This window comes from Amblyraja radiata, unplaced genomic scaffold (genome assembly GCF_010909765.2).
Source record: "Amblyraja radiata isolate CabotCenter1 unplaced genomic scaffold, sAmbRad1.1.pri scaffold_456_ctg1, whole genome shotgun sequence".
NCBI classification, from domain to species: Eukaryota; Metazoa; Chordata; class Chondrichthyes; order Rajiformes; family Rajidae; genus Amblyraja; species Amblyraja radiata.
This window is the reverse complement of record NW_022630550.1, coordinates 43952-55540: the sequence shown is the minus strand read 5'-3', so window position 1 is coordinate 55540 and position 11589 is coordinate 43952. Positions and strand designations below refer to the sequence as shown.

Sequence of the window (11589 nt, the reverse complement as noted above, 5' to 3'; positions counted from 1 at the left end):
TTTACCTACCCTCTGTGTGAAAATGCTGCCCTCAGATTTCTATTCAATCTTTTCCCTTTCACATTAAACTTAAGTCCTCTTGTTCCTGATTTCCCTTCTTAGGGTAAAAGTTCACGTTACACGAGTAGAATTAGACCATTTGGCCCATTGAGACCACTCCGCCATTCAATCATGGCTGATCTCTGCCTCCTAATTCCATTTTCCTGCCTTCACCCTATAACCCTTGACACCTGTTCTAATCAAGGATTTGTCTATCTCTGCCTTAAAAATATCCACTGCCAGCCTCCACAGCCCTCTGTGGCAATGAGTTCCACAGATTAACTACCCTCTGACTAAAGAAGTTCCTCCTCACCTCGTATCTAAACAAGTGCCCTTTAATTATGTGACTATAACCGCTGGTCCTAACCTTTCCAACTGGTGGAAACATCCTTTCCACATCCACTCTATTTATGCCTTTCAGGATTCTGTAAGTTTCAATGAGGTCCCCCCTCAACTTTCTAAACTCCGGCGAATAGAGGCCCAGTGCTGTCAAATGCTCAGACTATATGGTCGATAATATCTACAACTTCATGTGATCACCCCTTAGCCTCCTGAGCTCAAAGGAATAAAGCCCTAGCCTGCTCGGCTGCCCCAAGAGCTCAGGCCCTCATGTCCTGGCAATATTCTCATCGATCTTCTTTGCATTCTTTCCAGCTTAACGCTATCCTTCCTCTAACAGGCTGACCAAAACTGAACACTATACTTCAAATTTGGCCTCACCAACATCTTGTACAACTGTTAACATAACATTCCAACTTTTATACTCAAATCTTTGACTGATGAAGGCTAATGTGCCTAAAGGCTTCTTGACCACAAGATCTATCTGTGAGGCCACTTTCAGGGAACTGTGCATCTGCACTTTCAATATCCCTCTGCTCGACAACACTCCCCAGGGCCTTGTCATTCACTGTGAAGATGCTACCCTGGTTTGACTTTCTAAAATGCAATGCCTTGCACTTATCCTGCATTAAATTCCATTAACCATTCCTCAACTGAATTACCCAGCTGATCAAGATCCTATTGTAAATTTTGGGAACCATCTTTGCTATCTACAATTTACCTACCACAGATGTTAGGCTTACTGGTCTATAGTTCCAAGGTTTTTCCTTGCAGCCCTTCTTAAATAGAGGCACAACATTAGCCACCCTCCACTCTTGCGGTACCTCACCCATGCCGAATTATGATTCCTGTATCTCAGCCGGGGATCCTGCAATTCTTCTCGAGCTACCAACGGTATCCTCGGATATATCTGATCATGTTCATGAGATTTATGTACTTTCAATTACCTTGGGACATCCAGCACCTCTTCGACCATATTGCAGACTTGTCCTAATTGAGGATCTTGCCCATCTCCTGCATCACACAGAGATAAACATTTTGGTTTCTGGAGGACCCTATTCACTCTCTATTTACCCTCTTTATCTTAATGTACATAAAAGTTATCTGGATTTTCCTTAATATTATTTCCATATTTTTTGCCATCCTGTTTTTCCCGAATCTTCTCAGAAGCCTGTAAGTTCTACGCCTTTTTCCAGACCAGAGGCTCAATTTCTCTGATCTTGCAGGCTTCCTTACTCCCACCTGCCTTGCCCTTTGCTCGAATTGGAACATGCATGCTCTGAGCTCATGCCATCACATTTTTAAAAGCATCCCATTTTCCAGATGTTTCGTTGCCTGCAAACAAACTGCTCCAAGAGAAACAAAGAGTAGGGATTAACGGGTCCCTTTCAGAATGGCAGGCAGTGACTAGTGGGGTACCGCAAGGCTCAGTGCTGGGACCACAGCAATTTACAATATACATCAATGATTTGTAGGAAGGGATTCAAAGTAACATTAGCAAATTTGCAGATGACACAAAGCTGGGTGGCAGTTTGATCTGTGAGGAGGATGCTATGAGAATGCAGGCTGACCGACAGGTTGGGGGAGTGGGCAGATGCATGGCAGATGAAGTTTAATGCAGATAAATGTGAGGTTATCCACTTTGGTAGCAAAAACAGGAAGGCAGATTACTATCAAAATGGCATCAAGTTGGGAAAAGGGGAAGTACAACGGGATCTGGGGGTCCTTATACATCAGTCTATGAAAGTAAGCATGCAGGTACAGCAGGCAGTGAAGAAAACGAATGGCGTATTGGCCTTTATAACAAGAGGAATCGAATATAGGAGCAAAGAGGTTCTTCTGCAGTTGTACAGAGTCCCAGTGAGACCACACCTGAAGTATTCTGTGCAGTTTTGGTCCCTTAATTTGAGGAAGGACATTCTTGCTAATGTGGGAGTACAGCGTAGGTTTACAAGATTAATTCCTGGGATGGCGGGACTGCCATATGCTGAGAGAATGGAGCAACTGGGCTTGTACACTCTGGACTTTAGAATGAGGAGAGGGGGTCTCATTGAAACATATAGATTATTAAGGGTTTGGACACGCTACAGGCAGGAAATATGTTCCCGATATTGGGGGAGTCCAGAACCAGGGGCCACAGTTTAAGAATAGGGAGTAAGCAATTTAGAATGGAGCCAAAGAAACACTTTTTCTCACAGAGAGTGGTGAGTCTGTGGAATTCTCTGCCTCAGAGGGCAATGGAGGCAGGTTCTCTGAATGCTTTCAAGAGAGACCTGGATAGTACTCTTAAAACTAGCGGAGTCAGGGGATATGGGGAGAAGGCAGGAACAGGGTACTGATTGGGGATAATCAGCCATGATCACATTGAATGGCGGTGCTGGCCCGAAGGGCCGAATGGCCTACTCCTGCACCTATTGTCTATTGTCCAATCAACTTGACAATGTTCCTATCTTATACCATCAAAGTTACACTAGTCCCAATTTAGAATTTTAACTTGTGAGGCCCACCCTCCCTTTATCCACAACTATTTTAAAGCTAACTAGACCAAGTGCAGACTCGTTGGGTCTGTTTCCCCAACGGCGTTTGCGGGGGGGGGGGGGGAGGGGGGGGCCGCGGCTTCACACTAACCTTAACCACCCCCCAAACACACAAGTGGTGGAGGGAGGGGGGTGAGAAGAGGGCAGGGAGGGGAGAGGAGGAGGAAACGGGACCGATTTGGGAGAGAAAGTAGAGCGGGGTAGGGGGTGAGAGAGGGGGATGGGGAGAGAGATGTGGGGGAGGGGGGGAGAGGGGGGAAGGGGGAGAGGGGTGGGGGAGAGAGGGGAAAGAGTGGGGAGGGAGAGTGAAGGGGGAGAGAAGTGGAAGAGTGGGGACGGAAGAGGAGAGGGGTAGGGGGAGTGATGGAAGAGGGATAGGGGGAAGGGGGCGGGGGTAGTGAGGGAAGGGGGTGGGGGAGAGAGGGATGGGTGAGGGAGAGGGGTGAGGAGAGGGAGAGGGGTGAGGAGAGGGAGAGGGGGAGGAGAGAAGGGGGAGAGAAGTGGTAGAGTGGGGAGGGAGGTAGGGGTAGAGTGGTAGCGGGATGGAAGGGGTGGGGTAGAGGGGGAAGGGGGGTGGGGGAGAGAAGGATGGGTGGGAGAGGGAGCGGGGTGAGGAGAGGGAAACATAGAAACATAGAAATTAAGTGCAGGAGTAGGCCATTCGGTCCTTTGAGCCTGCGCCACCATTCAATATGATCATGGCTGATCATCCAACTCAGTATCCTGTACCTGCCTTCTCTCCATATCCTATTATCCCTTTAGCCACAAGGGCCACATCTAACTCCCTCTTAAATATAGCCAATGAACTGGCCTCAACTACCTTCTGTGCCAGTGAATTCCAGAGATTCACCATTCTCTGTGTGAAAAATGTTTTTCTCATCTCGGTCCTAAAAGATTTACCTCTTATCCTTAAACTGTGACCCCTTGTACTGGACTTCCCCAACATCTGGAACAATCTTCCTGCATTTAGCCTGTCCAACCCCTTAAGAATTTTGTGAGTTTCTATAAGATCCCCGCTCAATCATCTAAAATCTAGCGAGTACAAGCCGAGTCTATCCAGTCTTTATTCATATGAAAGTCCTGACATCCCAGGAATCAGTCTGGTGAACCTTCTCTGTACTCCCTCTATGGCAACAATGCCTTTGAACATTGGGCATTGTGACATCACACAATGGAACGTTCACCATGGGCTGGGCCTCCTGCAAAGGCATATGTAAATGAATCCATTCCGATTGGACATATGTGAGCATCAGGCATTGTGACATCACACGATGGAACGTTCACCAGGGGCTGGGGCTGCTGCTGCTTCTATGGGTGAGAAGCCAGTTTATTTTTGAAATATTGGGGGGGAGGATTTGATTTAAAACGTGTACTTAAACACGACGAAATGTAATAAGGAGCGGATACCTAGAAAGAAAAGTGAAATCTCTACCGAAATGGAAAAGATGTCGGCGATTCTGCGTCTGGTTTCGGAGTTGCAGTAAATCAAAGGAAGATAGACGGCCGGCAGCCGTTCATGTAAATAGATCCATTCCGATTGGACATCTGCGAGTATTGGGCATTGTGACATCACACGATGGAACGAATCAAAAGGAAGAAAGGCAGCCGGCAGCTCAGGAAGGCACCTTGGACAATAGGATGAGTTGGCTTGAAGGGACTGTCTCCATGCTGCTTATCTGCAACATGATTTAACCTCCCTATCAATTCCACTCTCCCCTTTCACAACATTCCTTAATTCTACTATGAATTGTATACTCAACAAATTATCATCTGCAGTCCTTGGAACAGAGGATTTCACAGCCTTGTTTGAAAAAATCTCTCCTGTCATCAATCCCAAATACTCTACCTCAAGTGTAGACTATGAGCTCTTTTAAAATATCATACATACCAGTTAGATAATCCCTTGTTTTATAATTCCAGAGATTAATCTGCTTTCTGATAGTTTGAATACAGCACACTAATTAAATGCCCTTATGCTGATAGTGACACACACAAAATGTAGCAGCTTTGCAAGCATAATTTCCTTTTCATAAATACATATTAACCAAGCCCAGTTTTGTTGTTGTTATTTTAAATGCCCTTCTACTACTTCATTAATAATAAATTATAGCCTTTTCCATGTTATTGAAGTCAGGTTAACTGGCCCGTAGTTCTCTTTTTTAATTCTCCCTTTTATAAAATATTGAATTTACAGCAGTTGCCTTCCAGTCTGCAGCTTCTATGAAATTTGGAAAGATAACGACTAATACATCCTCTCTCTCCATCGCTGCCGCCATCAAAATGCTGCAATGTAGATCGACGGGTCTCGCACATTTATCACGTGAACCACATTTGTTTCTCGATAAGACTAATTTTTCACTAATAGTACTTTATTTGAGTATCTCATTCTCTACAAATGTTTAGGGAGGAAAACCAAAGCTTTTATCAGAATTTGAAAGTCTGACTGTTCTAAATTGCAAACCTATTCACATTATATCTCTGAAGGTACCCAAATAAGTTGGTTCAGACTTACTCTGTGTTCCCTAATCAAGATGAGATGAGTGATGTCGTTGTGCAGCCTTATAATTCGCTGTTAACACTGAAGAGACTAACTCAAAATGCAGACTGTGTGGTGAGTAACTTCAAGTGGAATGTTTCAACTTGTGGCAAGCTGTGGAATGGTTTGCTGTTTTGAACTGAGCTCTGAGCTGCTGTTTTGTGTTTTCAAAGGTTGTTCTTGACAACACAGCACTAAACCGGATTGCAACAGACAGGCTTCATATTCAGAACCCTTCCTTTTCTCAGATCAACCAGTTGGTAAGTAAATAACTAGATCAGAGATCTACAAAGCATTGCTTATTGGACATAGATTTGGGAGGTTAATTGAAGCAAAAATAATTTAATCGGGGCAGGATGTTCATTTAAATATCAAAACTGACTATAGGAACTCATTCATGTTATTCCTGCAGACACATGATTCCTCGTGTCATAACAAGTAAACTACATGTGCTGATTTATACCAAAGAAAAACAAAATGCTGCATTAACTCAGTGAGCCAGGTGGCATACTCACACTGCTCTGATTTGTCCCTTTCATTTGCAGCATCAAAAGTCACCATCTCTTACAATGTAGCACGCCGTGACCTTTGGTGGTACTGCAGCCCTTGCACTGTCTGCCACTTCCCCCCAGTCCTGAATAGTCATTATGTCCCAGATAGAACAATGACATTCTTACTTGCTGCAGCACAACAGAATATATAAACATAGTACACTAAACAATATAATAAACGAGAGAAAAAAAGTTCAGTGTGTGTATACGTACACATGATCACAAATACATGCACACACACATATATACATATATACACACATATAGTGCCCTCCAAAATGTTTGGGACAAAGACCCATCATTTATTTATTTGCCTCTGTACTCCACAATTTGAGATTTGTAATAGAAAAAATCAAGTGTGGTTAAAGTGCGCATTGTCAGATTTTATTAAAGGGTATTTTTATACATTTTCACCATGTAGAAATTACAGCTGTGTTTATACAATGTCCCTCCATGACAGGCGATGCTGGCTCGAAGAGCCGAATGAATGGCTTACTCCTGCACCTATTGTCTATTGTCTATTGCTATTGTTACTGCTGCCACCCACCGACTTTCCCAGCTTAACGTTTCGGCTGCTGGCCTTTTGGGTCAGAAGAAAAAGTAATCGGAAGCACGGCTAACACATTAGTTCTTTGGCATTATAATGTGGGAAGCACAGCTCGGGGAAGGGGCTCTCATGGAGGGTAATCTAATGTTGAAATGCAGTTTTATGGGCAGCTGGAATTATCTTGCAGCCTTGATCTGATCAAGCTAATTATTTTCTTGGGTTTGTACTGATAAATTATGCTTCCATTTATTGCTTCCCAGCACCAAAGCTTTGATCAGCTTCTGTTTAGGTTTACTCACCTAGTGTGTTGATGAGTTTTAATGATAGAGGATATATTGATTTTAGCTGCAGTATGACTTTGTTTTGTGATTTGTTTTCATAGGTGTCCACAATCATGTCTGCAAGTACCACCACACTCCGGTACCCAGGCTATATGAATAATGATCTAATTGGACTGATTGCTTCCCTTATTCCCACTCCAAGGCTTCATTTTCTCATGACTGGCTATACTCCGCTTACGACAGATCAATCAGTACGTGGTGATTCGTGTTATGTCTTAAATTATGTTTTGATGTAACAACAATTAATTTGTTTGTCATGAAACATTGTAGTGGTTTGTATCTTCGAGGGCCAATGTGCTCCACTATTCTGAGAAGATCACTGGTTTAGAGTCGTAGAATCATACAGTGTGGAAACAAGCCCTTTGGCCCAACTTGCCCACACAAACCAATGTGTCCCATCTACACTAGTCCCACTTGCCTGCGTTTAGCCCACGTCCCTCTAAACCTGTCCTGTCCATGTGCCTGTCTAATTGCATCTTAAACATAGCGATAATCCCTGTCTCAACTACCTCCTCCAGAAGCTTGTTCCATACACCTACCTTTTGTGTGAAAAAGTGACCCCTCAGATTCCTATAACATCTTTCCCCCTTCATCTTAAACCGATGAGAACATGCAAACTCCACACAGACAGCACCCGAGGTCAGGATCGACCTTGAATCTCTAGTGCTGCGAGGCAGCTGTTTTACCAGCTGTGCCACTGAGCTGGACTATTTCTGTGCTCATCCTACTTCTGATTAAGATGGTGGTCTGAGGGGCTTGTGCATGCATTTATATAGGTTATGTTCAAGCGATCCTGATAGCAAATGGTGACCGTGTAAGCTATGACAATATCAGACTAGTGAATGGTCCTCCCATAAGATAGGGTGCAGTACTGATCTTCCAACCTATCTCATTGTGGACCTTGGAAATGTCATTGTAACTCTAACACCTTAATGCATGTACTCTGGTATTTGTGTTGCCTGTTGTCCTTGTTTATGTCTTGCTAGTACTAATATGACTTGATCAGATAGTGCGCAAACATAGCAGTCCACTGTATCTCAATATACCGTGCCCTCCATAATACATAGATACATAGAAAATAGGTGCAGGAGTAGGCCATTCGGCCCTTCGAGCCTGCATCGCCATTCAATATGATCATGGCTGATCATCCAACTCAGTATCCTGTCCCTGCCTTCTCTCCATACCCCCTGATCCCTTTAGCCACAAGGGCCACATCTAACTCCCTCTTAAATATAGCCAATCAACTGGCCTCAACTAAATAAACTGGCCTCAACTACCTTCTGTGGCAGAGAGTTCCAGAGATTCGCCACTCTCTGTGTGAAAAATGTTTTTCTCATCTCGGTCTTAAAGGATTTCAAATGTTTGGCTGATGCAGTATAATGTGGATAAATGTGAGGTTATCCATTTTGGTGGCAAAAACAGGAAAGCAGACTATTATCTAAATGGTGGCCGATTAGGAAAAGGGGAGATGCAGCGAGACCTGGGTGTCATGGTACACCAGTCATTGAAAGTAGGCAGGTGCAGCAGGCAGTGAAGAAAGCGAATGGTATGTTAGCTTTCATAGCAAAAGGATTTGAGTATAGGAGCAGGGAGGTTCTACTGCAGTTGTACAGGGTCTTGGTGAGACCACACCTGGAGTATTGCGTACAGTTTTGGTCTCCAAATCTGAGGAAGGACATTATTGCCATAGAGGGAGTGCAGAGAAGGTTCACCAGACTGATTCCTGGGATGTCAGGACTGTCTTATGAAGAAAGACTGGATAGACTTGGTTTATACTCTCTAGAATTTAGGAGATTGAGAGGGGATCTTATAGAAACTTACAAAATTCTTAAGGGGTTGGACAGGCTAGATGCAGGAAGATTGCTCCCGATGTTGGGGAAGTCCAGGACAAGGGGTCACAGCTTAAGGATAAGGGGGAAATCCTTTAAAACCGAGATGAGAAGAATTTTTTTCACACAGAGAGTGGTGAATCTCTGGAACTCTCTGCCACAGAGGGTAGTCGAGGCCAGTTCATTGGCTATATTTAAGAGGGAGTTAGATGTGGCCCTTGTGGCTAAGGGGATCAGAGGGTATGGAGAGAAGGCAGGTACGGGATACTGAGTTGGATGATCAGCCATGATCATATTGAATGGCGGTGCAGGCTCGAAGGGCCGAATGGCCTACTCCTGCACCTAATTTCTATGTTTCTATGTTTATCCTTAAGCTGAGTCTATCCAGTCTTTCTTCATATGAAAGTCCTGACATCCCAGGAATCAGTCTGGTGAACCTTCTCTGCACTCCCTCTATGGCATTAATGTCCTTAATCAGATTTGGAGACCAAAACTGTACGCAATACTCCAGGTGTGGTCTCACCAAGACCCTGTACAACTGCAGTAGAACCTCCCTGCTCCTATACTCAAATCCCTTTGCTATGAATGCTAACATACCATTCGCTTTCTTCACTGCCTGCTGCACCTGCATGCCTACTTTTCCATCTCCCCTTTTCCTAATAATGTTTGGGATAAAGACCCATCATTTATTTATTTGCCCCTATACTCCACAATTTGAGATTTGTAATTGAAAAAATCACATGTGGTTTAAGTGCACATTGTCAGATTTTAATAAAGGCCATTTTTATACATTTTGGTTTCACCATATAGAAATTTCAGCAGTGTTTATACATAGTCCCCCCATTTCAGGGCACCATAATGTTTGGGACACAGCAGTGTCATGTAAATCAAAGTAGTCATGTTTAGTATTTTGTTGCATATCCTTTGCATGCAATGACTGCTTGAAGTCTGCGATACATGGACATCACCAGTTGCTGGGTGTCTTCTCTGGTGATGCTCTGCCAGGCCTGTATTGCAGCCATCTTTAGCTCATGCTTGTTTTGGGGGCTAGTCCCCTTCAGTTTTCTCTTCAGCATATAAAAGGCATGCTCAATTGGGTTCAGATCGGGTGATTGACGGCCACTCAAGAATAGACCATTTTTTAGCTTTGAAAAATTCCTTTGATACTTTAGCAGTATGTTCGAGATCATTGTCTTGCTGTAGAATGAACCGCCGCCCAATGAGTTTTGAGGCATTTGTTTGAACATGAGCAGATAGGATGTGTCTATACACTTCAGAATTCATTATGCTACTACCATCAGCAGTTGTATCATCAATGGAGATAAGTGAGCCAGTACCTTCAGCAGCCAGTTTTCCCAGGCCATAACACCCCCACCACCGTGTTTCACAGATGAGGTGTTATGCTTTGGATCTTGGGCAGTTCCTTCTCTCCTCCATACTTCATTCTTGCCATCTCTCTGATAAGTTAATCTTCGTCTCATCTGTCCACAAGACCTTTTTCCAGAACTGTAGTTGCTCTTTTAAGTACTTCTTGGCAAACTGTAACATGGCCATCCTATTTTTGTGGCTAACCAGTGGTTTCATCTTGCAGTGTAGCCTCTGTATTTCTGTTCACGAAGTCTTCTGCGGACAGTGGTCATTGATAAATCCACACCTGACTCCTGAAGAGTGGTTCTGATCTGTCGGACAGGTGTTTGGGGATTTTTCTTAATTATATAGAGAATTAATCTGTCATTAGCTGTGGAGGTCTTCCTTGGCCTGCCAGTCCCTTTGCGATTAGTGAGCTCACCAGTGCTCTCTTTCTTCTTAATGATGTTTCAAACAGTTGATTTTGATAAGCCTAAGGTTTGCTTGATGTCTCTAACAGTTGTCATCTTGTTTCTCAGTCTTATAATGGGTCCTCATGTTGATAAACAGTAATAAAACTTTGGTCCTCATGTTGATAAACAGTAATAAAAGTTTCCAAATGTGATGGAAAGACTGGAGGAAAGACTCGGTGCTGAGAGCTCTCTACCTGCTTTAAGGAGGCATTTAAACACACCTGGGCAATTACAAACACCTGTGAAGCCTTATGTCCCAAACATTATGGTGCCCTGAAATGAGGGGACTATGTTTAAACTCAGCTGTAATTTCTACATGGTGAAACCAACATGTATAAAAATGGTCTTTTAATAAAATCTGACAATATGCATTTTAATCATGTGATTTTTTACTATTACAAATCTCAAATTGTGGTGTACAGAGGCAAATAAATAAATGATGGGTCTTTGTCCCAAACATTATGGAGGGCACTGTACATGACAATGATAAACCATCAAAAACCAATACCAGATATGTTTGCCTTATTTAATGAGAATCTAGTTCGTTTTGGCTCTAATTCTGTTCACTGATTCTATGCTACTTTTGTTCAAAGGGAGGGATAGATAATTACAACTCTCTAATTTTTAAAACTAGCGCATCTTTTGTCCTCAGGTGGCAAGTATACGTAAAACTACAGTCCTGGATGTCATGCGAAGACTGTTGCAACCAAAGAATGTGATGGTGTCCACTGGCAGAGACAGGCAAACTAACCACTGTTATATTGCCATCCTCAACATTATCCAAGGAGAAGTGGACCCTACTCAGGTAAGAATATAGATTCAGGTTAGAACCACATTAAGGAAAGGATGAGTATGGATACTCTCCACATCCATAAAGGCAACACTCAACCTCCTCTTGGCAAATGACTGAAATATCAGTGGGGGTACACTTTGAGAGCTGTGACCATAATTCTATTAATTTAAAAATAGTTGTGGAAAGAGGGTGCACTAATATATTAAATCTAAATTGGTGAAAGGCTGATTTTGATGGTATTAGACAGGAACTTGATT

General features: G+C 43.3%; 1 protein-coding gene across 1 annotated transcript; it reads left to right on the top strand.

Moving 5' to 3' along the window:
* Positions 1 to 1219: 1219 nt before the first annotated feature.
* LOC116969974 (tubulin gamma-2 chain-like) lies at positions 1220 to 11371 on the top strand. Its single transcript, XM_033016720.1, has 5 exons — positions 1220 to 1272; positions 5400 to 5526; positions 5625 to 5711; positions 6932 to 7081; positions 11192 to 11371. Exons 1-5 carry the CDS (start codon positions 1220 to 1222, stop codon positions 11354 to 11356), a joined length of 582 nt encoding a protein of 193 aa, XP_032872611.1. The 3' UTR covers positions 11357 to 11371.
* Positions 11372 to 11589: the final 218 nt, after the last annotated feature.

Coding starts and splice junctions, on each gene's coding strand:
- LOC116969974 (XM_033016720.1), top strand. CDS start 1,220: ATGATTCCTGTATCTCAGCCGGGGATCCTGCAATTCTTCTCGAGCTAC. Junction 5,527..5,624: donor CTCAAAATGCAGACTGTGTG/GTGAGTAACTTC, acceptor GTGTTTTCAAAG/GTTGTTCTTGACAACACAGC. Junction 7,082..11,191: donor CGCTTACGACAGATCAATCA/GTACGTGGTGAT, acceptor TTTTGTCCTCAG/GTGGCAAGTATACGTAAAAC.